At 46.8% G+C, this 27917-nt stretch overlaps 1 protein-coding gene across 8 annotated transcripts in view; it reads left to right on the forward strand.

Annotated features, from left to right (window-relative positions):
- Dlg3 (discs large MAGUK scaffold protein 3) overlaps nt 1-22788 on the forward strand; it is a 51631-nt gene extending 28843 nt beyond the window's left edge. For 4 of the 8 annotated variants that reach the window (XM_057758978.1, XM_057758982.1, XM_057758986.1 and 1 more), the window contains 10 exons: nt 10510-10686; nt 11348-11423; nt 12159-12258; nt 15671-15712; nt 16899-16949; nt 17482-17583; nt 18192-18364; nt 19079-19188; nt 19492-19583; nt 20604-22788. In XM_057758978.1, coding sequence (XP_057614961.1) covers nt 10510-10686; nt 11348-11423; nt 12159-12258; nt 15671-15712; nt 16899-16949; nt 17482-17583; nt 18192-18364; nt 19079-19188; nt 19492-19583; nt 20604-20710 — 1030 coding nt within the window. In that variant the 3' untranslated portion in view covers nt 20711-22788. Of the gene's footprint in view, nt 1-10509; nt 10687-11347; nt 11424-12158; nt 12259-13999; nt 14046-15670; nt 15713-16898; nt 16950-17481; nt 17584-18191; nt 18365-19078; nt 19189-19491; nt 19584-20603 lie in introns of all 8 variants that reach the window. The other 4 variants (XM_057758983.1, XM_057758984.1, XM_057758981.1 and 1 more) reach the window with 3 other exon arrangements.
- The last annotated feature ends 5129 nt before the right edge of the window (nt 22789-27917 follow it).

The raw sequence follows: 27917 nt of genomic DNA on the forward strand, positions 1-27917 counted from the left end.
CAGGATTGTTCCGTTCTGTGCTTCCAGCCCCCGCAGATGTGGCACTCCAGTGTGCGTGGGAAGCTCTCTTTAGGCAAGACAGTTCCTTCAGAGAGCTTTATTTTTAGATCTCTCCTCTCCGCCTAGCCTCTTGCTAGTGCTGTCCCTGCCTGGGTAGGGAACCGGGCACTGGCTCTTGATGTGGAGCACCCTTGTGTGGCTCAGGCAAGGCATGCAGTCAGCTGGACTCTGGGAAGGAAGGGAAAGACCAGGACGCCCTTCCTAGTGAAGCAGTTTGATACAATCCGCTCCTAACCCTGCCTAGATAACTGTGTCCTCTGAGGAAAGGAGATAGGATTTAGAATAAGAACTGCTTATGATCACTAGATGCAACCAGGGGAGAAAGGATGTTTTATGGTTACAGCTGGGAGCGGGAGCCCCTTCCTGGGTTAGCCCGTTGGTCTGCCCGCCTCTGTCCCTGGCACAGTCCTACTGTACTCTTTCTTCTGTATGTGAACAAACTGGCTTCTTTCGTGGGTGGTGACAGTGGTGACTGGGGACTATGTTGGGACTTGGACTTAAGGTCTCACACATGCTAGGCAAGAACTCTGTCACTCAGCCACATCTCAGCCCCTTTTATTTATTTATTTATTAATTTTTAAAATTTAAGATATGCATGCTGGCCTGTAAAGCGCCTTGTAGCCCCACATGGTCCTCTTGCCTCAGCTTTTTGAGTAGTTGGGATTACAGGCCTGCACAACTAGTTTCAGCTTGTTTCTTACATTCTTAAAAAGAAAAAAAAAGCATTCCATTCATACCAATAGTTCCTTAAACTATTACCTCCTCTCTTCTTTCACTGGATTCTGTGGTAGGAAACACTAGTTCCTTAAAAGATTACTATGACTGCATAGAAAAGCAAGTTCTTTAGTCGAACTGGGCAAATGTGGGCTTAAACAGAGGAAAATGGGGTTCTTCTTTGTGTGTGTGCGCGCTCAACTGTATGCTTGCATACCTGTGTGTGCATGTGTAGACCAGGCTGGCTGCCAGGAATCCTCTTGCCTTTGCTTCCCCAGCACTGGGATTATGGGCATGGACCGTCCTGCCCGGCATTTTTATGCAGGGGCTAGGGACTGAACTCAGGCCCTCATGTTTGCATACCAAGTACTTTTCTGACTGAACCATGTCCCCACCCTCAAGAATAGATTTCTACACTGTTCTTAGTCCAGAAAACACGGTCTTAGGCAGTGCTGCCCTATCAACAAAGGAATATCATTTGCAGAAGCCTATCCTCCTAACATCCAGGCTGGGAAAGTCACCTGTACTCGCTGCTGCCACTTCTTCCAATCACTTTTTTCAGTGGCCTCGCATGACATGAGCGCAGCTTTTCAGCCTGGTGATAGGCCTCCTGAGCAGCCCTTGTCAGAGATCAGCAGTGACCTCGGCCGCCATACTCAGTGACCGGTTCACTGGTTCTTCAGCACCAGTCTGACCTCTTCATCACCTGTGTTTCTCCAAGGGTCTCGCTTGCTGCTTCAAAGGCTCTGTCTGCCTTGCTCAGTGTATCTAAACACCTCGTTGGCTCTTGTCCTGAGATGGCAATACCATTGCTTTCTAAAGCTCTCCATCACACAGTTGTAGAAATGACCTCCAGCCCGCACAACCTGATGGACATATGCACAAACTAAAACCGCTCACCTCCTGCTCCAACAAACTGGGTTCTTCTCCCTCCCTCCTCCCAATGCTGCTGAAGTTAATTGCCTTACCTTGTCATGTGGAAAAGGGATTAGATTTGTTCTGTCACCCAGGGCATATTTCAGCTCACTGTAAGGAAGAATGCTCATAATCGAAAGTCTGTAAAGGATTGGACTGCTTTTTTGAGAGAAGATACTTGATTTTTTTGGTCACTGAAGGGGTTATACAAGAGCCCGGGTGACCTTTTGCCCTGGGTGGGACAGAGTTAAAGCTAAGGCAGTATTCTAGGCCTGTTCTGCACAGAAGCTTTCCGTAGTGCACTGGCATCTTCAGCCACCATACGTGGCTTTATTATTCTTTACTAAATAAAGAATAACCTTTATTATTCTTTTGAAATGTTTTCAAAAATCCTTTAAATAATGTTATATTATGATCCCATTTTGCATATGAGAAAAATGAGGCTTGACTCAGACTGTTAAGAAGTTCCTAAATTGGAACTGAGTTGCACTGACCTTTAATAAAATGTAATTTTTTTCTTAAATTTCCCCAGCCCACTGACTGGTGGGAATTGGCTGGGTTGCTGGTAAAAATACATTCCTAGCTACCTCTTCTAGAGATTCAGGTCACTGCATAGTGAATTTTTTGGTTGTGGTTGCTATTGTTTGTTTGGTCAGTTGGTATTTCTCCCACTAGTACTCGGGGTTGATTGAACCTATGGCCTCTTACCGCTGAACTACATGCTCAGCCCTCTTTTCTTTTTCTTTGAGAGAGTCTCACTGTGTGAACCAGGCTGACCTCAATCTTGTGATCCTCCCACCCCAGCATCTCAAGTAGCTGGGATTACAGGCCTTTGCCACCAAGTCTGGTACAAAATGTGTTTTTAACAGTCAGAATGCTCAAGAATGGCCACTTTATGCCATGATTGACGCTTATTTTTACATCAGTGGAGCAACTAAACATTATGTTTCCTGTTCTATGGAAGGCGGTAGCACAAAACTAATAACTTGAGCCGGTTGCTGGGGTAAATTCAGGGAAGCGGCCGTCTGTGCCTGTCCTGCAGCTCGCCTTTTACTCAGAGGGTGATGCAGCCGCACTTTGCAGTTCCGGGTTTCAGTTCGGTTGCTGTTTCCCCTCTTGACACTTTTTCCTTTTTCTTTCCTCTCTTCCCCTCCCCTCCCCTGTCCCTTCCCTCCCCCCAGGTTCTATCCCCCTCCTGTTTGCATGGGTTTGCAGAGCTATTTTGAAGGAGGTAACTCCCTCTCATAGCTGCACTGAGGCTGTACCAGGTGAAACCCTGGGAGCTGCAACTGTTTTAACCATAGGGTGATGGGAGTTTTGAAGAGGGGTGCAGGAGGAAGAAGGAAAGATAACAGTGTAAAGCCACCAGGAACTTAATGAGAAAGGCCTTTCCACTCTTGACTGTACTAGAATAATCTCTTATTGGGTGAGTGTGATAAGCAGAGCCTTTTGCTGCCCAGCCTAGGGCTTTTGCTCTGCTACTGCAGTGTTTGCTGGTAGAGACCACAGAAATCACCTGTCATGCCACCGGCTCCCAATGTGCTGGCTAGGTGTTTAATTTAGGCCATTTGTATGTGAAGGCCCACCAAAACTGCTAACTAAGTTAGCATTCCAGAGGTGACTTTGATTTTATAAATGAATGAATGAATGAATGACCTTGGCCTCTAAAGGTTGCCAGGAGGCTCCATAAGCGTAACTGTAGAGGTAGCTTTTGAAATTCTGTGCAGCCTCGACTGGCTGTATTCTTTGCCACCTCAGGACAGCATTCTGGCAGTTTAGGAATCTTGGCCTCCTTCTTCGCACTCGAAAATGGAGATCCTGTTGGGATCTGTAGTTTCCATTCAGTGGGACAATGTTAGGATATTGGCTTGGTCATCAAAAGACTAGGGGGTGCTTCTTCCATCAACAGCAGGATACTTTTACCCAGTGGTGTTCGTTGAAGCCCAGCTTGGTTTATTCACTAATACGTTTCAGTAGTAGAGGAAAATGCTAATAAGAAAATGTTGGCAGCTTTACTGTCTGACAGAATTTGGGAGTGACAACAATATTAATTTATTTTTGGAGGGCTAGGGGTCAAATATAGGGCCTCACATGGACTAGGCAAGTAGTTTACTGCTGAACTACACACCCAGGTTTGTTAAAAGCACCAGTAATATATGGAAGTCACCAGTGCTACCAGTGTTGCTGGAACTGCATGGTTCCAAGAGCTAGTGCTAGTAATCCTGCTCATTCCATCATTTGCAGGGCCTGGGAGCCCTGCATGCTCTCTTATTGTGAGTTGTTGGTCCTTGGATGTCTCTTAAATTTCATGGTTGCCTGTTTAGGGCCTGGCACTTTTAGATAGACTAGAGATGAAGTCCCTGACCTGCTCCTTTTTGGAAGGTGCACCAAGATGACTGACTCTGCTAGCCACATTTGGTGCACATAGACACTCATACATAGACACTCTTATGAGTGTCTCCCTCAAAGTTTGGCTTTAGAATTTTAGGATGTTCTTGGAAGCTGCTGGAACCTTTAACTTTGTAGCAAGGTAAAGAACTGGTGTGGACTCTGTGGGTTTCTGTGTTTGTGTTAGGCCAACCAGGCAATGGATGGGCTGTTCAGTCTTTGGATTATATGCGCCCTAGAATATATAGCATTTTAGCAATGCACCAGGCCTCAGGTGCAGTAGAAGGGAAGCACAGCAGAACACGAAGGGATAATTTGAGGGTATCTGTAGGATGGCCTGGGCTCATCCACTTCACAGGCACTCAGAAGGGCTTCCTTGGGGGCTGGAGAGATGGCTCAGAGGTTAAGAGCACTGTCTGCTCTTCCAAAGGTCCCGAGTTGAATTCCCAGCAACCACATGGTGGCTCACAACCACCTGAAGGCATACACACAGACACACAGAATATTATATACATAATAAATAAATAAATATAAAAAAAGAAGGGCTTCCTTGGTGATAATACTATGAAAACTCAAAAGGAATCATGGGAGAATTAATGGCAATAAATAGGGAAGCAGGATCACAAAGCAGGGATGAGAAACTTGGGCTGGGCCATGGAGGATTTATGCAGGGGACTGAGGGAAGGCACACAACCTTCAGTAGGTCAGGAAATGGGCATAATCCTAAGAGAGTTCTGTAGAAGCAGCCCCTTGCCTTTGAGGCTCTTGGTACTAAAATGTTTGCTCTGTGTTGGGAAACCTGCCTAACCAGTTCCCTCCAATTAGTTGTGTTTTCATTGTATTCTGGCTTGTTAAGTTTCAGGTGCCACAGTGGCTGTGCGAGGTGCTTATGATTTCTCTGGATCTTTTATACTCAAGCTTCACAATTTAAGATCTGAACTGCAAAGACTTTCGCTAGGTAATCTGTTTGCTTAGAGCTGATTATATCCTTGCTTTCCCCTCCACTAGAGAAGGGTCAGCTGAAATGAGGATTGGCAGTTCTCCTCAGAATATATATTACCCCTGTGGATGGGCACATGCAAGATCTCTTTATGGATGTTTAAAAGGTCACCTCTTAAACAATATAGCTTCAAGACGGTTGGAAACATTGTCTCCTTAGAGAAGCAGGCTGTGGCCTTCAGTGTTGGTATGCTACAGACCAGTCTGGAAGCTCTCTTCCTATTCGTGCTGATGGAACAGCACCAAAGGCTTCTTTGTTGTGTGCTCTTATTTATTTTCCCAGGCCATATTGCTTAGCTTCTTCTCTAAACAATTCAATATTTTTCTGCTTTGACCTCGATGATTGGAAAGTTGTAGGGGTACCCAGGATCTGTCTCTCCTTGGGGCATTTTAGATACATAGCCATGGTCAGAGCTGGAAAGTCACTTTTTGCTGTGTACACTGAACACTGTGGCTATGGATTTGGGAGTGGGAATATTTTTGGAAGCTTTGGTCTTTCATAACATAGTGTTTCTTAGTGACCTCACTGATCATTAACTTAACCTTAACTTCTTTTTTTTTTTTTTTTTGGATTTTTCTAGACAGGGTTTCTCCGTAGCTTTTGGTTCCTATCGTGGAACTAGCTCTTGTAGACCAGGCTGGCCTCAAACTCACAGAGATCCGCCTGCCTCTGCCTCTGCCTCCCGAGTGCTGGGATTAAAGGCGTGCGCCACCACCGCCAAAAAGGTGGCTAGTGGGGGAAGGTGTTTCCCATTGAAGCCTGATGACCTGAATTTGATTGGTTGGATCCCACCTAAAGGTTAATTAAAGCAGATAACCAACCCCACAAAACTCTTCTGGGATCTCCACAATGTGCTGTGACATTCATTGCCAATAACAACAACAACAACTAATAATAATAATAATAATAATAATAATTGAGGAAGAAGTTAAGTTCTTAAGTTAAAAAAGAAGAGCCAGATGGTGGTGGTGCACGCCTTTAATCCCCGCACTTGGGGGGCAGAGACAGGTGGATCTCTGTGACTTCAAGGCCAGCCCAGACTACAGAGTGAGTTTCAGGACAGGGTTGTTACACGGAGAAACCCTGTCTTGAATAAAACCAAAAAAAAAAAAAAATTAAGAGGAAAAAAAGGTGGGGGTTTCTCAGTCTTTTAGTCTTCAACACAGCCATCCACAGGTAAGCTTCCTTGTGTACACACACAGTGGCAGATCATTTTATTATGTCATTTTTTAGGTGTGTGAAGACAAAGGTTTGGCCTTCTTTTTTTTCTTTCTTGCTGTCTCTTTGAATCAGATGTTGAAATGGTTCTTTGTCATTTGGGCCTTGCATGTGGTAAACTTCAGTTCTGTGGCAGTGATTCAGTTTGACTTAAAAGAGGGCCAGTATCTATCTTAACTTCCTTAGGCTAAAGGTGGTGAGGAGGAACTATGAGGGTCATGGAGGAAGAAGGTGCTTAGAATAAAAGGCTTGGACCGTCACTTTGTTAGGACTCTAGGCTGCTTGACTGACTTGCTGATAGAAGGCCACAATTTTCTTTTCAATTCGTTGGCAATTTTATAAGGATATATTTGTGTGAGGGGGGAGGAGAGAGAGGGAGAGAGATGTATTTTGGTCAGTTGTCACTCCCGTTACCCTCTCTCGTCCCTTTTGTTTGTGACCCACTGAGGTTAATTATGATTGCTTGCATGAGCATGAATGGCAAGTTATTTACTGGAGCCTGGGGAACTTCTCAGTGGCATGGAAGAAAATGACTCCCTTCTCTTCAGCAGCCATGTTAGATGTTCCCAGTTTAGCATGCTTTTTCTTAAAAAATTTTAGATTAAAAAAAGACTTAATGTGCATGAGTATTTTGCCTGCAGGTACATAAGTGTACGATTGTGTGCTTGGTGCCTGTGGAGGTCAGAAGCTGGGGTCCGGTCTCCTGGAACTGGATTCATTATGAATGGTTATGACCTACCATGTGGGTGCTAAGAACAGAACTTGGGTCCTCTGCAAGAGCAACAAGTGCTCTTAACCTCTGAGCCATGTTTCCAGCTTATAGCATACTTTTCAAAGATCTTAGATGATTGCTGATATCTTTTTAAATGTTTATTAAGGTTTAATTTATATATCTTTTTTGGCTACATGAAGCATGCTATGTGAGAGATTGACTTTAATCCCCTGGCTTGTTCTCCTTTGCTGTGTTCATTTCCACATGAAAGCATAACATGATGATAATGAAAAAGTCAAGGCAATGAAGTGGCTTACACAGGCCTAGTAAGTGAATGTCACACCCCTCAGCTGGACAGTCCAGCTGCTCTTCACTGTGACCCAATCAGATATGGATGCAATGATGAAACTTGCCCATACCTTTTTTTTAAAATATTTATTTGTTTATTATGTATACAATATTCTGTCTGTGTGTATGCCTGAAGGCCAGAAGAGGGCGCCAGACCTCTTTACAGATGGTTGTGAGCCACCATGTGGTTACTGGGAATTGAACTCAGGACCTTTGGGAGAGCAGGCAATGCTCTTAACCACTGAGCCATCTCTCCAGCCCCCTTGCACATACCTTTTATTTCTTCCTTCCTGGTCTTTGCTTACTCTGCCTAGAGAGACTATTTTCTTCCTATCTTTACCTTTGGAAATCTTGAACCTTTATTGAGACTCTATTCAAAAATCAATACCGTTTTATTGCTTCGCAGGTGCTCTGTACTCCCTGGGAATGATCTAGGCTTTGCTTTGCCTCGTTTCTGTGCCTGTTGCTGCACCACACTCAGTGTGCTGTGCTCCTCTGTCAGAGGGCAAGCTCTGCTAGGCCATTCAGTTAAGAATATCAGAGATTAATTAAGAGCTTTCTTTTCTGTCAATCCAAAATGCAAATAGAAAAAACCTAGCACAACATTGTTTTGTGTTTCTCCTATTTAACACAATGCCTGCAGAAAGAATACTCCAAATGTACTTACATAATGAAGGAATGGTATTTTATAGATATAGCCATATGGCAAATTAGTGTGTGCATTTTTAAAGATACCTGGCTATGACTTAGACCTCATGACATTTTTTTGACATTTAAGGGTCCTGATCTGATAGTGCAGAATGCTGTCCTGTGTACTGCTGGGTCTGACCTTCATATAGGAGGATGCCTTCTAGTTCTTAGCAGAACATAATTTCAGCAGGAAAAGAGGAGTAGACTTAGAGGAAAAGGCCATATCATGGGTTTGGAAGACAGACCAAAATCAGGACAAAGCAAGGAATTGTTGAAGGAAAGATCCAGACTCAGCAAGTGCTAGAAAGAAGCTCCAAGAATGTATAAGAAATTCCCCCCTTTAGACAGGAAAGTGGACAAAGTGAACTTGGAAGGCCCAATGTTCTGCTGAGTTATTTTCCTATTGGCAGCCCTGATTGATAGAAAAGGAAATTCTTTATTCATCTTTGGGTTCGTAACTGCATATATAAATTACAATTTCAAACTGAGATTTCATGTTCCTGTTTCCTTAACAAAGCTGTGGCTTAAAAGCATTGTCCATCCCTGTCTTTGGTGTAGGCGTGCCCATCATTCATAAAGCTGTCAAACAAAATCCAGATGGAACAGGTGCTACTTTTTAGTGGGAATTTGGAGTTATGTAACTTTTGACCTTATTTGCCAGGGAACTTAGAGCCTCTCCTGAAGTAAAAGACTCAAGCCTGTACTTAGTGGAGCTGTTTCTCAATTTCTTCTTTAATCGACTTACATTTTTGGAAATGGTAAAAGGAACACACGCTGTGGTTACAAACAAAGCGAGCAGTACAACTCCTAATGTACATCAATAAGTGCCGCCTTTCTTGCCGGCTTTGATCAGGCTTTGTTCCAGCTTGACTTGTCTATGTTTAATGTTGTTCAGTGCCTGAGCTTATCTTGGAAGATGTCATGAAGTTTTAGTAAAACCTTCAGATGTTTTAAGCTGACAAATTATTGGATTCTAGAAAACATACTTATATTACTTTCCCTATGTTCCCCAGCTTGCTATTGTTAGCAAAGGCCAAGCAAGCCCTGTTCTTTGGGTGTTAAAATATTTCTACCCAGTCAACCCTGCCGTCTTATACACGTACATTCTAGTTTACCTTAATTCTTTTGTTTGCCTTTAGTTTTGGTTTTAATTTGTGAGACAGGATCTTGCTGGTTGTCTTAGTTACTTTTTTATTACTGTGAAAAAATACCATGACCAAGCACCTAATAAGAGAAAGCATTAATTGGGGGCTTCCTTACAGTTTCAGAGGGTCAGTACATGGCCATCATGGTGGGGAGCATGACTGCAGGAAAGGAGGCATGTCACTGGAGCAGTAGCTAAAAGCTTGCATCTGATCAACCAGCAGCAGGCAGAGAGAGCTAACTGGCAATAGTGTGGGCCCACCTTCAGTTGATACACCCCCTCCCAAAAGACCACAGTTCTTAATCCTTCCCAAACAGTTCTACCAAGTAGACCAAGCATTAAATCTATGAGCCTATGGGGGCCATCCTCATTTAAACCACTACGCTGTGTATGCCCTGCACTCATGATCCTTCTGCCTCAGTCTCTCCAGTGCTGTGACCTACCAGCCTGGGACACTATACCCAACTCCTGATTCATTTTGAAATCTTTCTGCTCCTCCTCCAAACTTCTAAACTAAAGTGTGCTTAATACAAATTCTGTTCTTCTCCAATTTTGAAGCTCATAATGCTATTATGTATTGCTCATCAGTTAGAATTAGGTTGCTCCAGCTTGTGGGTCTTTGTAGAACAGCTGACAGATGCCTGCCTTGCTTTAGGTTGCATGGAACTCAATTTATTTCAAATGCATTGAGTCTGGTCCTGACACATAGAGCTTGGAAAAGACCTTATAGACCAAATGCCTTGTCTGCTGGCCTCTGCCTCTGCTCTTATTGTTTGGAGTGTATGCATTGAGAATTAAAGGGCTTTTGATCAGAGCTTGTTACTGAAGTCCCCTATTTGTGCTGGCCCTACACACTCAGAGTTACTATAGGCTGGGATGGATAGTTTACTCAGGTGTGTTTGTTTCCAGAGCAGGAAGCTCTGGTGATAGGCTAGCTTCCCCAAGACCTGAATTTTGGAGCTTTGTTTTATATTTGCTTCCAAATCTCCTGCTCTTACATCCTACTGCATTTGAGAGTGGAGAGTAGACAGCTGAGCAGGTCCTACTTTGGGCTGCTACTGTATATCTAGAAGCTGGGAGAACATAGAATTTGTGAAAGAATTGCCCCTTATGTTCACCGGGAATAGGGTATTTCTTTGAAAAGCAGGTATAGATTTACTCGCTGGGGACTGAAAGGCTACCATCTCACGGGGTCTTTCTGTCTGCCAAGACTACTATACCTGTGCTGTTATTGGGCTGCTTCTCTGTCCTCTCCTGTCTGACTGCCAGCCTCCCAGAATTCAGGGGTGGGGTGATCTCTTCACTTCTCATGTGTTACAGGGCCCTGTTTGATTATGATCGGACCCGCGACAGCTGCCTACCAAGTCAGGGACTCAGTTTCTCTTATGGTGACATTCTGCACGTCATTAATGCCTCTGATGATGAGTGGTGGCAAGCACGACTGGTGACTGCGCATGGAGAGAGTGAGCAGATTGGTGTGATCCCCAGTAAAAAGAGGTGAGCTGTCAAGATTTTTAGCAAGGCTTTTTCTGACTTGTTGTGTTCTCCGCCCCACCTCTCTCTCTCTCTCTCTCTCTCTCTCTCTCTCTCTCTCTCTCTCTCTCTCTCTCTCTCTCTCTCTCTCGCCCCCCTCCCCCTTCTCTCTCTAGTTACTTTATTTGTTTTGTGAGACAATGTCTCACTTGTAGCACAGACTAGCCTGGAACTTCCTGTTTAGCCTAGGCTGGCCTCAAACTTGTTGCAATCCTACTGCCTCTGCCTCCAGAGTACTAGGAATCAGTTGTGTTCCAGCTCACCAGGCTTGATGTTTTGTTTTTGTTTTGTTTTTTGTTTTCTGTTTTTTGAGACAGGGTTTCTCTGTAGCTTTGGAGCCTGTCCTGGAACTCGCTCTTGTAGACCAGGCTCGCCTCATGCCTCCTGATTGCTGGGATTAAAGGCATGCGCCACTGCCTGGCTCAGGCTTTGTTATTTATCTTTGTTAGCCTGTCATACTGTAAGTTCCTTGAGAGCATTGTATAGGCCTTGTTAGGCCTTTTAGAAAGAGTCAGGACTTGGGACATAGTATTCACTGAATGAGCCATTGTGGTTGCTGTGCCTGTCACAGCCCATTGCTGAGCCCATGTGCTGGCAATAACTAAACTTCCTGACTCCCAAACAGGGTTGAAAAGAAAGAGCGAGCTCGGTTGAAAACTGTGAAGTTCCATGCCAGGACAGGGATGATTGAGTCTAACCGGGTAAGTGGGGACCCCCTGGCCAAGGCAGGCAGCCAAGGTGTAAAGAGGGGTGAGAGGCGGGAGAACTGGGAAGCATGGAAGGCTGTCTTTTTCAGGGGGCTGGCTCTGTCCTGCTAGGAAATTGCCTGCTTTTCAGCAAGCAGCAGGAGCACTGAAAGCCCAGTTAGTATGCGGCCCTGCTGTCGGGTGACTGATTCTGGAAGGGTTGGAGCTGGCTGACTTGGTGGGGAAGATGAAACCACTTGTGCTTGTCTCCCTGGCAGCAGACCCTGCCAGAGCTATGGAGACCCCGAGCAGAACCTGGTGTTGTCATCTTGCCGAGGGCCAGCCCCAGAGCTTCTGCCTGCCTCCAGACAGCACCGGGCAAGGGAACTCTCCCATCATTTTCTCTTATGAACTTGGGAAGCAGTAGGGGGAAGAAAGGCATGGAGTTCACTGTGTCAGTGGCAACTTGGGGCTGTGTCTAGGAGGCAACAGTGACCTTTACTCTGTAGGAAGCCAGTGAGTGATGCTGACCTAAGCAGAGCATCTAACATCCCTACCACATTTTCCTATAAACATGATTTTTCTTCTTAACATCAACTTTCATTTAATCTCATAGACTCCATTTGTGGAAGATGGTCTTTTATTTAGTTCATCATTGTCTCCATTTTAGTTTTTCTTGCATGCTTTAAAATCCATTGTTTTTTTTTCCTTCTGTCCTTCCCCCCCTTCCATCTTCATGTTCTTTCACAGTCGATCAAAACGAAACGTAAAAAGAGTTTTCGTCTCTCTCGAAAGTTTCCATTTTACAAGAGCAAAGAAAACATGGCCCAGGAGAACAGCATACAGGAACGTAAGTAGCAGCAGAGTCCAGAGAGCAGACCATTCACAGCCCTGTCTTCTCGTCCCTTAGAAGGAGTCGGTGGCCGCCAAGTGCTTGTCTGCGCGCGCCTGCCTACTTCTAGTCGGGCTGAACCCGAACTGCACAGGGAAATGTTGGGGCTTATTGCACAGCCCCTCACTTAAAATGTCGGAGGCTCTGAGGATGGCCCAGGCACCTGTGCTGGAAGTGTGAGACAGAGCTGTGCTGTGGTGATAAAGAATGGTTTGCAGCTAGGGTCGAGGTTAGAAAATGGTTTTTCAGGAGAACAAGATCAAGGAACTAAGTGTTGCTCTCCTGGCTTCCGCTCTTATGTTTTCTTTCCCACAATTTCATTCATGCTTGTTAACAGAAGAGCCTGTCCCTCCCCAGATCTCTAAAGTTGGAGGCTGCTTTTGGAATGCACACACATGTGCAAGTGTAAGGATACCCACGTGACTCATGGCAGGCTTCCTGTTATGCAGAGTTAGTTACCACAGGAAAATATTCCTGCTCACATGAGTTGATGTAGACACAGTGTTTGTTGCTCAGCATTATCTAAATAAAGATTTATTGAGAAACACAAGGCTAATTTGGTAGAACAGGCTGCATTAGGAACCAATTCAATCCTGATACATCATCTTACCCTACCACATGCCTCAGAAATTAGTTGCTCTGACAGTAACCTTAAATACCATGTCAGGTTTGTACAGTAGGTTCTCATTCATGTCATTGTGACATTGTGAATTGTAGATGTCTCTCATTTACCAATCACTCCTCCATCTTTCATGGAGCAATCTTGTCATCCAGGAGTGTGGGATCTGACAGGAGACTGACTAGTTCTGGTAGAAAATGGCCCCTAGTAGGCCCACCTAGTTCATGATTGTGATATGTGTGGGTTGTGGCCACTTGGGATAACCTCGATAGGACAAGGTGTCTTCATCCAAATGAAGACCAGGGCTTACTCAGTGGCAGGGGACAGAGGAGGTTGATTCTGCTCATGAGCAGCGGGAACCTGAGACAAAGATCTGAGATAATGTTGCCACAGTTTACCAGATAAGCCCAGAACCTCCTCATGGAGCCTAGCCTGGGGAGATGTCACTGTTTAATGGCCTAGCCAGTTGGGGGTGCCCATTGGCCAATAGGGTTGCAATTTTCTGGTGCCTGTTTTCCAGAAACCAAGTTTAGGGAGCTTTGGACACCACACCACAGAGAAGTTTGCTTTGAAGGGCTTGGACAGATTGGGGTAGTATGGCGGCACGTTCCCAGGGGGGTGATAATTCTTTCTGCACACTTGGCATATAGACGTGTCTCTTTCATGCACCAATGGGAGATGTGTTGCCGGGGCAAAGCAGAGACCTGGCCTCTACAACATAAATTTGATCAAAGAAGGTGTTTTTAAGCCCCAGAGTGTTGCCTGTCATAGGCTATGGGTATGTGGGATATAGACTACCTCAGAAAGACCGTCTATTCCAAGGCCTTTTGGCCACAAGCCAAATAGCACCAGGGCCAGATATCTTATATGACATGGGCTATTCTTTCTTCAGCAGATAACTTCACTTTACTGTAGTTCTAAGTCTTCATTGGACTTTATACTCCTATCGCTGATGCTCACCTGCCTCTGTATTCTTCCTTCCCCTCGTTTTTCTGTTTTTTCTCTTTTCCCCGGTTTTCTCCTTTTTGTCCCTCCCTCCCCTTCCTGTACCCCTTCTGTCCCTGCTGTCTGTGAAATCAGGACTTCCCTGGGTTAAGTGACGATTATTATGGAGCAAAGAACCTGAGTAAGTCAAACATACACACCATTAACTGTATTTGTGGCATGAATGGAGATCGTGGGAGTGGGGGTGTAGGGCACATGGGTGAAAGGGTGAGGGAGGGCAGTGTTTGTGAGACCCTTTCCCATGGCAGAAGGAAATGTGTGTGGCTTCAATACCATTGTCCCTGGTATTCTAACAAATCTCTAGCATTCCTGTCTGTGTTTTCCTCCTACACCTCTGAGTGGTAGGGCATGAGCTCAGTGGCTAGGTCTAGGTGCCTTAACAGGGTGCGTGCTCGCTGACGTTTAGCTTCCTGGGGAGGGTGGGGACCTGTTGCTTGCATCTTCGCCAAGTAACCCTACATCAAAAAGTCAAGGTTAGGAACTGCAGCTTTTCCAGTAACCGGAGACATGGTGAACTCCACATCTGAGCTGTCCCAGGGGGTCCAGGTGTTACCATAAGGCCAAGGCCAGCTGTCCATAGAGCATCTCTAAGGGACCAAGATGGTCTTGTGGGGCCACCTGCACCACTTAAGGGCCATGTATAGTTAGTGCTTTTATCTCAGAAAAGTTCTGACTGACATCTCTATTCTAGAACTTAGTCCAGATTGAGGACTAGGCGGACCTAGATGAAGGTTCCTTAGCAGCTACCCTTGCTTACTGCACCCATCCACAGTACAGCCTTATGCGTGGACTCTGTCCACATGTTTTCCCTCAGTAAAAGATAAAGGTGGAAGACACAGGAACTGTCCTTGGGGGCTATTCAGGGCCAAGCCATGTGTCATGACAGCTCAGCAAGTCCTTAGGGAGGTGGGCACAGCATATCATGGTCCTGGCTGAAACGAGCAGCGTCTCTCCATGTTTGGTGTGTCTGTGTCTCATTTCCATTTGCCTGCTGTTCTTTTGAGAGGGCTGCCATGTCTGTGCCTCCTGTGAATGTAGCTCTTTGCTTGAGCTTTTTCCGCCCACACTCCAAGATGGGCTGACCCCAACTGTGATGGGAGGGCTGGCTTGTCTTCCAGATAGTCTTACTGGCTTGTTGTTTCTATGTATCTGACATGTGTTTTGTGGTGGATAGAGGCACACCCCCCACTGCTGAAGCCAAGCTTTCCTCAGCAATGGGAGAAAGGCGGCTATGGGTCCTCCCGAAGATCAGAGTAGTGTGCCTGGTGACTGGTCCATCATCCAGTGATGAGCCTCTAAGTTGGAGAGTCTCACCCGATTCTGTACTTTTGGCGACTCTGTCTTAGGAGGAAATGTGTGAGCAGCAGCATGCCTGGACTTTTCTCTTTGACTGCCCTATTTCTCTCCTGCCCATTAGCCTTAGGAGATGAGTTCTGAGGCAGGATTTGGAAGCCATCCAAATCAGCTGGCTTGATTCAGATAAAGAGAATGCTATGAAAGGGAGTAAGCCTTCTAGCGCCCCTGGAGGGACTTGGCAAACTGAATGGTCTCTGGGGACATGGAGAAGATGGCCAGAACCTCAGGATTGGAGTTCTGCTTCCCAGTTGGTTGCCTGGATGTGGCAGGCCTCCTGTGGCCTGACTTGATTAGCAGCTCAGTGTCTCTCCCGGTGCATTTGAGTTTGTGCTGCATGGGACCTCTCAGTGGTGTGTTCTGAATTGGAGTCTCTTTCTTGTTGGCTTGCAGAGGGAGTGACATCCAACACCAGTGACAGCGAAAGCAGTTCCAGTAAGTGTGTGTCATGCCCCCGTGTCCTGTAGCTCCCCCATGTCTCCCAGCCACCATCATTCCACTGTTGCACCGCTGCCATCCCTGCTCAGAGGCTGCTGCTCCTTTTAGCCATGTACACTTTGAGCCCCTGGAGATGCCGTGGCCAGTTCATTCACTTTGTTGGATGGAATGTGTAGATTAGAGAATAAGCCCCACAGCTCTGCCCAGGATCTGGTTTGAAACCATCCCTGGGCGATTGGGGGAAGGGTAAACTGCCAATGATCAGGTCCCTGCCACAAGCATGTAGACTGTTGAGACTGCCGCCAGGTTTACACATTTGCTCAGAGACCAAAAGTAAATGGCTTCTGACCTCCATCTGCCTTTCTGGGCACCTAGGACCACTTTAACTTCTGACTGGGTTACATAGGAAGGAAATTGTCCAGTATGCTTTGGGAGTGCCTATGGTTCAAACCTCACAAGCTTTGGAACACTGGCCTTTGAGGAGCCACAGTGACTAGAGGTCTTAAGAACTTCGCCCAGGAGTCAGTCTCAGGCTCAGAAGAAGCCCCATAGCAAGTATCCTGTGGCTCCATGCAGAAGCCATTGCCTTTCCTAGTACTGCTAGTTTGGGGAACGCAGGCACCCAGCACCAAGTGTCTTGGTGACTGTTTTAGGAAGACTTCTTGATTGCCAGGTTGCATGGGGTCCACCATGAGCAGAGAACAGGCTCAGCATTTCTCTTAAAGGGCACTGGGACCTTAGCTCAGATGTTCCTCACTTTCCAGATGCTTCCTAGATGTGTAAAGTGGGTAAATAGACCCACAAAGGGGTGACATTAGGCTGAAGCTTTGGGGCTTGAACTAAGTGTCTGGACTCAGGTAAAGTGACTCTGGCAGATGTGTTTCAATTGCTTGGAGCTTCTCTGTGGTTTTCTTCAGAATAAAGGGGCCACTGAACATAACCAACTATTACCTATAAGTAGTTCCCTAGAGCTTGGGATAGTTTGGTAGAGACTTCTTGGCTTCTGGGTCTTGGTCCATAATTGGGCAATATTTTACTGAATGAAACAACCCAGCCCAAGGCTGGTGAATGGCATCTTAGCCTTCTTTTCAACAGGTGATACTGTTGTGGTGGGTGTGGGCTATGGTGAGCACTATGTACAGACAGATCATAAAGGACTAATGTGTTTCCCTTTTTGTTGCAGAAGGACAAGAGGATGCTATTTTGTCATATGAGCCAGTGACACGACAAGAAAGTAAGCCCCCTTCTGAGAGTCTTGCCTTTGTGCCAGTCTCCCGGTCATGGGGCTCAGTATAGAGGGTAGCTAGGGGGCAGGGGAGGAGGAAGCTTGGCACATCCAGCCGTTGGCTCCTCCCTAGCATCCCTGGGCATATGCCATGCTGCACATACTTTTGCACACTGCTAGGACGCCTTCCAAAGGGCAGGTGAAATTTGAGGAAAGCAAGGGAAGGTCTGTTTCAGTGGAGGCAGTGTGGTTGTAAAAGGGGGGGGGCTGTATCCTCCCCTGGGAATCTTCTTTGTAAGAACCTGTGTGGAAATTTTTCCTGACTCTGTTGGAAAGGGAGATGCATCTGATTTCAGACTTGTCTGAACCTAAGATTGTCAAATTTAAAGGCTCTTTGAAGTTTTTATAGTTAAAAACCAGAGAATAGGCATAGTTGCTTCACCTTGTCTGAGTGGTGGTCACAGAGCCTCTGTCCTCAGAGGTGGGACAGGCTGTCCTGTGGGGCCTCTGCTCACTCACTGACTTGTGCTCTCCTCCCCAGTTCACTATGCCAGGCCTGTGATCATCTTGGGCCCTATGAAGGACCGAGTCAATGATGACCTGATCTCTGAATTCCCTCATAAATTTGGATCCTGTGTGCCACGTAAGAGCCCAGGCAGACCCAGAGGAGTGAGGTTTGGTACTCTGGGAAGTATGTACTTTAAGACAGGGTCTAGAACCAGGGCCTTTGGGGACCTCCTGGAAGAGAGTAAGTAACAATCAGATGCACCCACAGTAGATGGGATTGGTAGGGTTGACATCCAACTTGGCTGCTTGATTTATGCTCCAGAGTAAAAGTTTGGGTGGTGATGGTCAGGATTGATTTTACAAATGAGGAGGCCCATCATTGTTTGAGTTTTTCTTTGTGGTGCTGGGGATTAAACCTAGGTACACAAAGTGGTTTGAGGAATGATCTGTTTGGTTTCTCTAACTCCCATGCCAAGTTTTATGCCCTCCACCAGGCCATGTCTTAGGAATCTCTAACTTTTTGACCCATGTTAACCTCAGGCACCCTGTATTTAATACCTGGAGTTTGGAAGAGAAATAGGCCAGACAGAATTCTTTCTAAATGCTTTTTCTCATTCATCTGAAAAAATGTGTAGTGGCCTTGTGTCCCTCCCATGAGAAAGGATGAAGTGGGCTTTTATAGCCCAGATCATTCTTTGAGGCACATATCATTTCCTTCCTTTTTCCCTCCCTCCCTCCCTTCAGATACCACTCGGCCTCGCCGTGACAATGAAGTAGATGGACAAGATTACCACTTTGTGGTTTCCCGGGAACAGATGGAGAAGGATATTCAGGACAACAAGTTCATTGAGGCAGGCCAGTTCAACGATAATCTCTATGGGACCAGCATCCAGTCAGTTCGGGCAGTTGCAGAGAGGGTAAGCAGAGAAGAGATGGTCTGGCTACCCTAGGGCCATAGGAAGACAAATGCTCAGGCCTGGCATCCACTCACATTCACATCCTTCCCACACTGCCTATCAAAGCCATGGTGTCTCTCCACGGGCCAAGCCCCCAGTTATGGCATATGTCCCTGTTGTGCAACTCTCATCGGAGCACCAGCCAACAGGGAAAAAGGCCCTAGGAGCAGCGACCTTTTCTGGTTTGTGGAAGCCGTGTTCATCAGACTTCTTATCACGGCGACAAAACAACTTGGAGGGAACAGTGATTTTGGCTCTGGCTCCAGAAGCTAGTCACTTGTGCTAGTGCGGGCATAGTAACGCCCGCCGAGCTGCTTATAGCCTGCTTGTCTCATGTCAGGCAGGAAGCACAGAGAACCTGCTGTATGGGGAGCTTTCTTATTTCCCCCTTTTTGTTCCATCTGGGGTTTCCAAGGCCATGGGATGACAGTTCTTTCCCCTGAATTAATCCTTTCTGGGAAGGCCCTCACAGGCACAGCAGAGAGCTTCACTAATCTCAAGGGACTTCTTAATCTGATCTATTTAACAGTAAAGACGAACCGCCACAGCAACAAAAAAATAGGCTTTGAGGACTTCTCTGGGTGGCCCTCAGTTGATGTGTGGAATACCCCTTCATTTCTTGGTGGGGCCCTGTAGCCAGGGACTGGATGAACTGATATGGGTCTGCTTTTTCAGGGCAAGCACTGCATCTTAGATGTTTCTGGCAACGCTATAAAGAGACTGCAGCAAGCACAACTTTACCCCATTGCCATTTTCATCAAGCCCAAGTCCATTGAAGCACTTATGTAAGTGTCCATGGGACTCAGGTGACCTTGGAGAGGAAAGGAAATAGATGTGTTGGGCAGGGGTAGGACCCAGAGAAAGCCTGAAACCAATTCTGAGTGCCTGCTGTTCCTCCTGTTTGGGGGCCTGGGCATGTGCTTCCCTCCCAGTTGGACTTTTAGACTTGAAGGCTTTGAGGAGGGAGTTTGCCATGCGCTACTCTAAGGTGTTGTTTAGCAGATTTTTAGGAACTCTAGAACATTTTGTTGTGTTAATTAAAACATAAGCTCTCTTTTAGAAATGCATTGCTTCTATGTCTTTGGCAGGGAAATGAACCGACGGCAGACATATGAACAAGCAAATAAGATCTATGACAAAGCCATGAAACTGGAGCAAGAGTTTGGAGAGTACTTTACAGGTAAGATCCAGGAGTCCCTGTGCTCCCGAGTCTGTGGGGTCGGCCAGGCCAGCTCAGGGAGACTTAAGCAGAGCGAAACTGCCTGGGGAGCTTTCCAGTCACTGAGCACAGACCTTTCTCTAGCACTCAGGTTTCCTGTCAGCCACCAGTTAGCCAGGTTCTAGCACAGGCCACTCCCAGACACTGCTCTTGTAGGTTGCTTTGTTTGTTTTCTTGCTCTGTGAGATTGCATGTTCCTTCGACTCTTTTCCTCCCTGCTTTTCTTCCTGATTTTTATGCGGAGTAAATATCTGTTGATGTTTTCTTAGTATGGTGTTTAAGTTGTCTGTCAGTCTGCACGTGTGCACATGTCACCTACTTTAGAAGGCCAGTTCTTAAAAGATTGGGAAGTTTCCCTTTAAAGTACGGTACTGGCTGTGTGCAGGCTGGCAATGGATAAATTCAAGTTCAAATCATTGGATTAGCCAAGTTAGGAAATTATTTACATGCCATGGGTCTTTGAAATCCTTTTAAGCATCCATATCTCTGTCTTTGTTTGTCAAACTGACCCCTGACACAGCAGATGTGATGGCTCATAGGAGCTCTGCCTTTTGCCAGAAATTGTGGTTTCTGCTCTTCCTCTGCATGACTGGGATTTTCCAAAGCTTTGGGTGAAGCTGCTTTAGAATTATAGGCTGCCAGCCCATGGCAGACAAAAGCAATGGGAGCTTCAGTGGCTGGCATGCATTGGGTACTCAGTAAATATCTTCACAATACATGCATTTCCTGTTCACTGCTAGTCTCACTGTCTCTGGCCTATTCAGCCAGATGTGCAGCCCTGGGCTCTGGGCACCTAGCCAGCTACACTTCTGCACTCAACTCTAGACAGTTAACACAAGAAGCCAGGCCCATGTTTCTGTGAGCACCCATCATCCCCAGGGACATTACAGGAGGGTTGGTCATAAGAGGCGGGACGGCTGGGGCATAGAGGGGAGGCTTATGGACCACAGTGATAACTTTTTCTCTCTCTCTTCACTTTAGCCATTGTACAGGGTGACTCACTGGAAGAGATATATAACAAAATCAAACAAATCATTGAGGACCAGTCTGGGCACTACATTTGGGTCCCATCCCCTGAAAAACTCTGAAGAACCCCCTCCAACCATTCTCTTGTGAACAGAAGAAAATCAAGTCCCTCTTCCCTCCTTCCTCTTCATTCCTGTCCCCATGGGGAGAACAAATGACTGTTCTTGTCCCCCTTTTTAGATATGTCAAAAATTGAGTTTTCTAGTCCTGTTCTTTTTTAAAAATTTTTGTTTTGTTTTAGTTAATTTTTTGGGATGATGCCATCTCACTCATCATGTGACTGTGCCCATTCCTGCATGGACCTTTCCCAAGCGCTAGCACAGGTGCAAATCCATCAGAGTTGTTTTCGTAACCACCCAGCAGAGGCGAAGAGAAGAGGACTGATGGAAAGGCAGACTCTGGACTACTGCACAGCTTGTGAAGTGAGCGAAAGAGCCCACATGATGAGGTGCTCCTGGGCATTTCTACCCTGTACTGCTGGCTTGCAGCTCTGAACAGTACAACGTAATGGCGACAGAAAGTATCTTATTTATATATAGATATATATATGTAATTTATATAAAATATATAGAAATTATCATATATATATATTATACACTCTTCTATAATATATATATATATACACATACATTGGGACTAGAAAATCTATGGAGATGTCCATCAATGGTACTATGTTATTAGAGAAATGCTTTAATTTTCATATTCCAATCAGATGACATCTTATGTTCCACCTGGTTGGGAAGGGGTTGACAACGGTAGTAAGTGCTACACCAAAGCACTCTTTCGAATTTGGTCATTCTCTTTAGAGCTAAGGTTTGCTCCAGGTGGGGCCGACCTGCATCATGAGAGAAGGGGCTTTGACTGGGAGCTTGACATTGGAGACTTGACTGAAAGCAGTTGCTGCCCATGCAGGGCAGCCAATCCTGTGCAGAAAGAGACAGAATGGCTAATGGTGCTCCGGATGAAATTGCCTATTGTTTTATGCCGCCTGATGTGTCTGCATGAGAGGTTTCCTTTTTGTTCATTTCTAAGCTGCTGTTAAACCAAAACCATGTCGTGCTACTGTGTCGGCCTTCTCATTCCTCCAAATTGTCCTTTTCCTATTTCAGTGAATGCGTAGAATCCTATTTGCCAGCGCTCTCAAGGCTTGTGAGGTTCTGAAGGAGCCAGGCCTGGGATACAGCAGGAAACTTAGGCCTGGCCATCCAGTCAGCAGAGGGAAAGCAGGGGCTGGTGAGGGCAGAGAGGAGAAGCTGAGGTTCAGAGTTCCCATGCTGGACTTAGCTGGGGTTCCTTCATGGGGCCACGGGCAGGAATACGGGGTGCTGCCTTCCAGCTCTGTGCTGGGACAGTGAAAGAGCACCAGGCTCGGCCAGCCATGTAGTGAGTTGGATTTGGGTTTTTCTTTTGCAACTGCTCCATTTGCCCTCCCCCGACCCCCTCACCAACAGCTGGTAGCTTACTGTTTCTTCAAGACGAAAGTAGACTTTAATGCTGTAAATTTGAGCTGTAGCGCTAAGACTCGCTTACTGGTGAGCTGTGAAATCTTGTTGCTTTTTCCCAGAGTCTGATGGCAGTGACTGGTCCAGGTAGTTTTCCTCCCGCCGCCAGTGCAGGCAGCAGGTGTGGTCCAGGCCCTACCCCACCCCACTGTGCTCCTTTGAAGCCAACGTGCCTCCCTCACCTCCACACTGGAGGGATGACGCAGGGGAGAACATAGAATTGCTTGGCCCTCCACTGGGTTAGGACCATTGCAGGCAACTCGGTGTTGTTGACACTTTAAAGCACTACCAGCCACATTCAGGAACTCTCTGGTCACAGGTAGCCTACCAGCATAATGAGGCTAACTGTGACATAATGTGGGGCCCAGATCTAGGAGAAAGAAAAGGCAGCAGCTTTCTCTTGGGCAGTACACTGGATTGAAGGCAAAGAGGGATAAAGCGACAGGTGATTGTGACTCTCATGAGGGGGGTGAGCAGGGAGTGTTGATTCTCTGATGGGAACTGACGTGTCTGTACAATGCTCAGCCCTCCCTCCAGGGAAGAAAAGCAAAGATTCAAAGTAAGCATGATAATAGTTGGTTTACCAGTGTTCCTTCCAAGGAGACATATATTTTTTAATAAATGATAGTTGCAATGAACCATGGCTCAGAGACCTTTTTGAAGTAGTCAGGGAGGGTGGTTGGGGCCCAACAACAGGAGGAACAACTCAGACCAATGCTTTTAGAAATGGGGGAGGAAGGCTCCCCGGGCAGTCCTTGAGAAGAATGTGGCCCAGGGTGGCGCTGCATCCTTTGCTACAATGAAGCTAAGAGTGTGTACTTGGGCTTCACCCTGACCTAGAAGCTGCCTTCACATCACCAGCTACACGGGCCCGTGTCTTTGGTGGCAAATACTGATACTTTTCTAAAAGTTGGGTTGATTTGGAAGATGGTACCATAACAAAGACACATGCTAAAGAAGCAGGAGCCAGCCTGGCAGCACGGGAATTAAGAATGGTAAGAGAAAGCCACCTGCCAGCTACCACTTTACCACAGTGGAGGTAGCATGGGCCCCGGGGGAGAAGGTGGCAGGTGTCCTTGTGGCCCTCAGACACTGGGAGAAGTGCTTGAAGCAGGTATTTCTGACCATGGCTGATGCCATGCAGGCAGCTTGTGGGAAGAAACCTGAGGTGGTGCTACCATAATTAAGGTACAAGAGTGAAACCTGAATGGTTGGGCCACCCCTAAGGTGTGTGGGCTGAGCCCCAGGAGGGATGATCACCTCCTCTCGTTTGTGGGCTTTCATGGCATGCACAGCTCTTGCCTCCATACATTCTCAGCTCTGCGGGGTTGAGGAAATTCACTTGGCAAGAGCAAAGGGAATAGAGTTGGCCTGTAGTCACACTGTGCTGAGAGTCCGTCTTCACAGTGGATGGCCCATCGAGAGGGAGGACAGCTGGAGAAAAGCCCCAAGAAAACAACTGAGTAACTTGGGAAGACCAAAGGGAAACAGGCCCTAGTGCCAGCAGTGCCTTGGATCTATGAAGTCCGGCGGGCTCTTCCCAAGTCTGCTGCTGACTGAGGCCAGGCCTGACTCAATTTCTTCTTCATCTCTAACAGGAAGAACTCAAAATATCCAAAGGGTGATACTTATCTATAACTAAAAAATACTTGTTACAACACTAATTACCAATTTTATCCTAATTTGAACATTAGCTAATGAAAGTGAAATCTTTACCTGAAGCAAATTTAGGAGTTGAGAGGCCAGGAATGAAGCTAATAAGGACACAAAAGAATGAAGTTGAGGACTTGGGTAGCCAGACAAAAGGTGGGGCCGAGAAGGAACCTTTGGGCTCAAATCGAAGTCACTGCTAATGGCCACCAGAGTCTTTCCTGAAGGGACATTGCCTGCCTAGTTTTAAGCACTGTTTAAGCCGAGGGAGCAATGAGATGAACGGGGTTCCCAGCATTCACTTTTTCAGGACAGCCAGCAAATTAGTGCTGAGCACAGCGCAGGCCCAGAGGCCTCATTCTCCACGTGGCTGTGCCATGGCCACTTAGTCTTGCCACTTCTCAAGTTTTGTCTATCGGCCTGGTTTCCAGCTGGGCTTCCATGTCTTCAATTCCACTAATTTTTTTTTTACCCATTCAGTAATTTCCTAGGCACCTCTAGGACATTGTATTATCATTGCAAATCATTTCTGAAGCTCAAATCCCAATTTCCCAAAAAACCTCCATCACTTCCAAGAGAAATCAGAACTAGCGCCTGTGCTTCTTCACCTCCCACCAGAAGTGTTGAGACCTGGGCTTTGTCAGAAACTAGAACCTCAACAAGTACTGTGTGTCTGCAGAGCCATCACCACTGGGCACGGTGACTCCTAGTGGGTTTTTCCCATGTACATCAGACTGCATGAGCTACTTCCTAAGGCTACCCCTCCCTGACTGGGTTGCCCGTCAGCACTCGGCCAGGGAGGAACAGAGGCAGAGGCGGGCTGCTTGCCACGTTGTCCACCTCCAGGAGCCCATTGCTCTTTGGTGTGGCCTGTCAGCCTTTGGCTTTTTCTTCCAAGGCAGCCTCCTCCAGTCATTTGCTTTCCCTGAAGGTGCCCCCCCAATACCCTGAGTCTTGGTTCTCTGCCTAGAAATGCCTACTCCCCCTTCATAGTTCCCTAGAAGACCCATTAATACGTGAAGACTTGGTACAAGAATTTCATTCATTCCCTCTCACGGGGCCACACCCTCTTCCAACCAGGAGATAGAACTTGTCATCTTTGTCACCATTCACACATGTGCGCTTGTCATCCATTGCCAAGAGCAGCTGGGAAGGAGCTGCCTTATCACTTTCCTAGGTAAGGAAACTGAGGCATGGTGTGATCATGTGGTTAATAAGTCACAGAACCATGAGCCAAGCAGCCTATGGCTACAGCAACTGTGCTCCCAGGCACCCCAGCAGCCTGTACCTTTGCTCAGGACATGGGACCTCACCTTGCCCATTTGTCTTTCTTTCTGAGAGCAGTCTCGCTGCTCCTCCACACACCCAAGTGCTGCCCCAGAGGGTGGAGCGGATGAATGAGCAGCAGTCTGTCTCAACCCTGGGGACAGGGATCTGACTAGGCTCCTGCCTGTGGGTGACGCTTTGCTTTCTGACCTTACATCTTCCATTGGGATCTTGCTCTGTTTGCTTAATTTCTATTCACCTTCAAGCACTCTGCCTTTCATTCCTCTTTGCGCTCGGCTATCCTCCCAGAGCTAACTGGCCACCCACCATGCACCACAGACAAGCGACAACACTGGGGCTCAACCAGGGCTATCCTTGAACAGCACCGGAAAGCTCTCAGATGCGAGCCTTTTTCCCCAGCAGGACATTCCGGGCCCTGTCCTTACTCTCCACAGGGGACCTCATTTAGCTCGGAGCAGAAGCCTTCCCTTCCAGTGGCTCACCCAGCTGGCAGATCTGTCCCTGTCGGTGCACATTTTCCTATCCGCAGGCTCAAACCTGATCTGACTCCCTGGGTCATCATATGGACTTTCCAGCCAAAACTTGTTGAATATTTATGACTCTTCAATATACTTCTTTGTTGCCATCCCTGTCCAGCCTGTACATCAGGAACTGCTGCTTACTGTAGACAGACCTTCCTTTTGGTGATAGAAAGACAAGGGCACAAGAACAGTCCCAGTCTGAAGGAGCCTGTGATCTCATAAGGAGCAAATAAATACCACATGGAATTTTACCTTAGGGCGAAGGCAATGAAGGAAATACACAGGATGAGAAGTGCTTAGGAAAGGGGGCACGGAGACACCTCTAGAGGTGAGATTCAGATCAAGACCTTTAAGACCTGCAGAAAAAGCCACTGGGGAAGGAGCAGGGGAGTGGGGGAGGGGACAGTTTTTTTGTTTTGTTTTTTTTTTTTACTCTTAAAAACATTTTATTGGGCCGGGCGGTGGTGGTGCACGCCTTTAATCCCAGCACTTGGGAGGCAGAGGCAGGCGGATCTCTGTGAGTTCGAGACCAGCCTGGTCTACAAGAGCTAGTTCCAGGACAGGCTCCAAAACCACAGAGAAACCCTGTCTCGAAAAAAACAAAAAAAAACATTTTATTGGGGTGGCTTGCTTATGGTTTCAGAGGTTCAGTCCACTATCATGGTGGGGAGCAGGCAGACACTGTATTGGAGAAGCAACTGACAGTCCTCCATCTTGCAGGCAACAGCTGATCGCGGACACTGGGAGTAGCTTCCACAGAGAACTCAAAGCCCACCTACACAGTGACACACTTCCTCCAATAAGGCCACACCTACTCCAACAAAGCCACACCTCCTGATAGTGCCACTCCCTTTGGGGCCATTTTTTTTTGTTTTTATTTATTTATTCATTTATTTATTAAAGATTTCTGCCTTCTCCCCACCACCGCCTCCCATTTCCCTCCCCCTCCCTCGATCAAGTCCCCCTCCCTTGTCAGCCCAAAGATCAATCAGGGTTCCCTGCCCTGTGGGAAGACCAAGGTCCTCCCTCCTCCATCCAGGTCTAGTAAGGTGAGCATCCAAACTGCCTAGGCTCCCACAAAGCCAGTACGTGCAGTAGGATCAAAAACCCATTGCCATTGTTCTTGAGTTCTCAGTAGTCCTCATTGTCTGCTATGTTCTGCGAGTCCGGGTTTTATCCCATGCTTTTTTAGACCCGGGCCAGCTGGCCTTGGTGAGTAGGGGACAGGTTTTGCTGAGCACTCTGTGCTTACAGGGCTAACCGCCTGACATTTCTTGAAAGACCAGTATAGATCCATGCTTTTTACCTAGGATCAAGGCCCCTGTCTGGAGTCTTTGTAGTTCACATCTCTTCAGTGAAGAAACCTTGAAGCTTCCGCTGGAATGTCAGTGACCTCTCAAGAACCCCCCTCTTACACTCTAATAGTTTCTCCTGACTTACTCCTTTTTGCATGTTGGCTGTATTCATATGTACTTCTCCAACTAGACAATGCTTCTAGGAGGCCTGGAGCACCTCTGTTGTATCCCACCATACCCTGGGGCACCTAATACACACCCTACATTACCGGTGCTGGCTAAGTGACTGTCAAAATTTCCCTTTCTGGGTCTCAGTCTTCCTTGAAACTGAGGTGATCTCAAGGCTCTCCCTGCTCTAACACTTATTGAAATGATTCAGCAGAATGCTAATGTGGCTTTGCCAGATCCTTGACAAAAAGTTCATGTTTCTGTGAATTTGCACTTGAGACCAACGAAACGGGTAACGTAAAAGGTGTAAGAACAGCTGCTGAAGACGAGCATTTGTTACCACACAGGCAAACATTACTCGTTGCCAGGCTCGGGGCTTTCTTCTCAGGAGCAAGGGAACAGGTCCTGGGGCTCAGACCAGGGGACGTTGTTTCTATTGGCTGCTCACAGAGGTCAGATTCCAGAGCAGATTGAAAAACTAGGAAGCTCTGGATTAGAATAGATCATTCAAATTTCATAAAGAAGTTGTAGCTGGGGAAATTCTGGAATAAAGGTACAAAAAAACAAACAAAAACCATCCAGAAGCCTGCCTTTGAAGAGATGTGGTGGGTCTTGCCTGAACGGGGCTACCGAAGCAGCAAGAAGGTGGCAGGGTAGAATCCTGGGTGATACTAACCAGGTGACAGTCCTGCTCCCTGTGCCCTGCAGCTAGCGGAGGGCTCAGTTTGTCTTCCCGGTGGCCTTACTTAAGAGCATGGGTGAGGGGTTAGGTACCGAGTGTGAGTGACCCCAAAGTAGCACACCACCAAAAAGTCGCCTGAGACTAGATGACTTCCCCATAGGAGC

This window comes from Chionomys nivalis, chromosome X, assembly GCF_950005125.1.
Source record: "Chionomys nivalis chromosome X, mChiNiv1.1, whole genome shotgun sequence".
NCBI lineage: Eukaryota > Metazoa > Chordata > Mammalia > Rodentia > Cricetidae > Chionomys > Chionomys nivalis.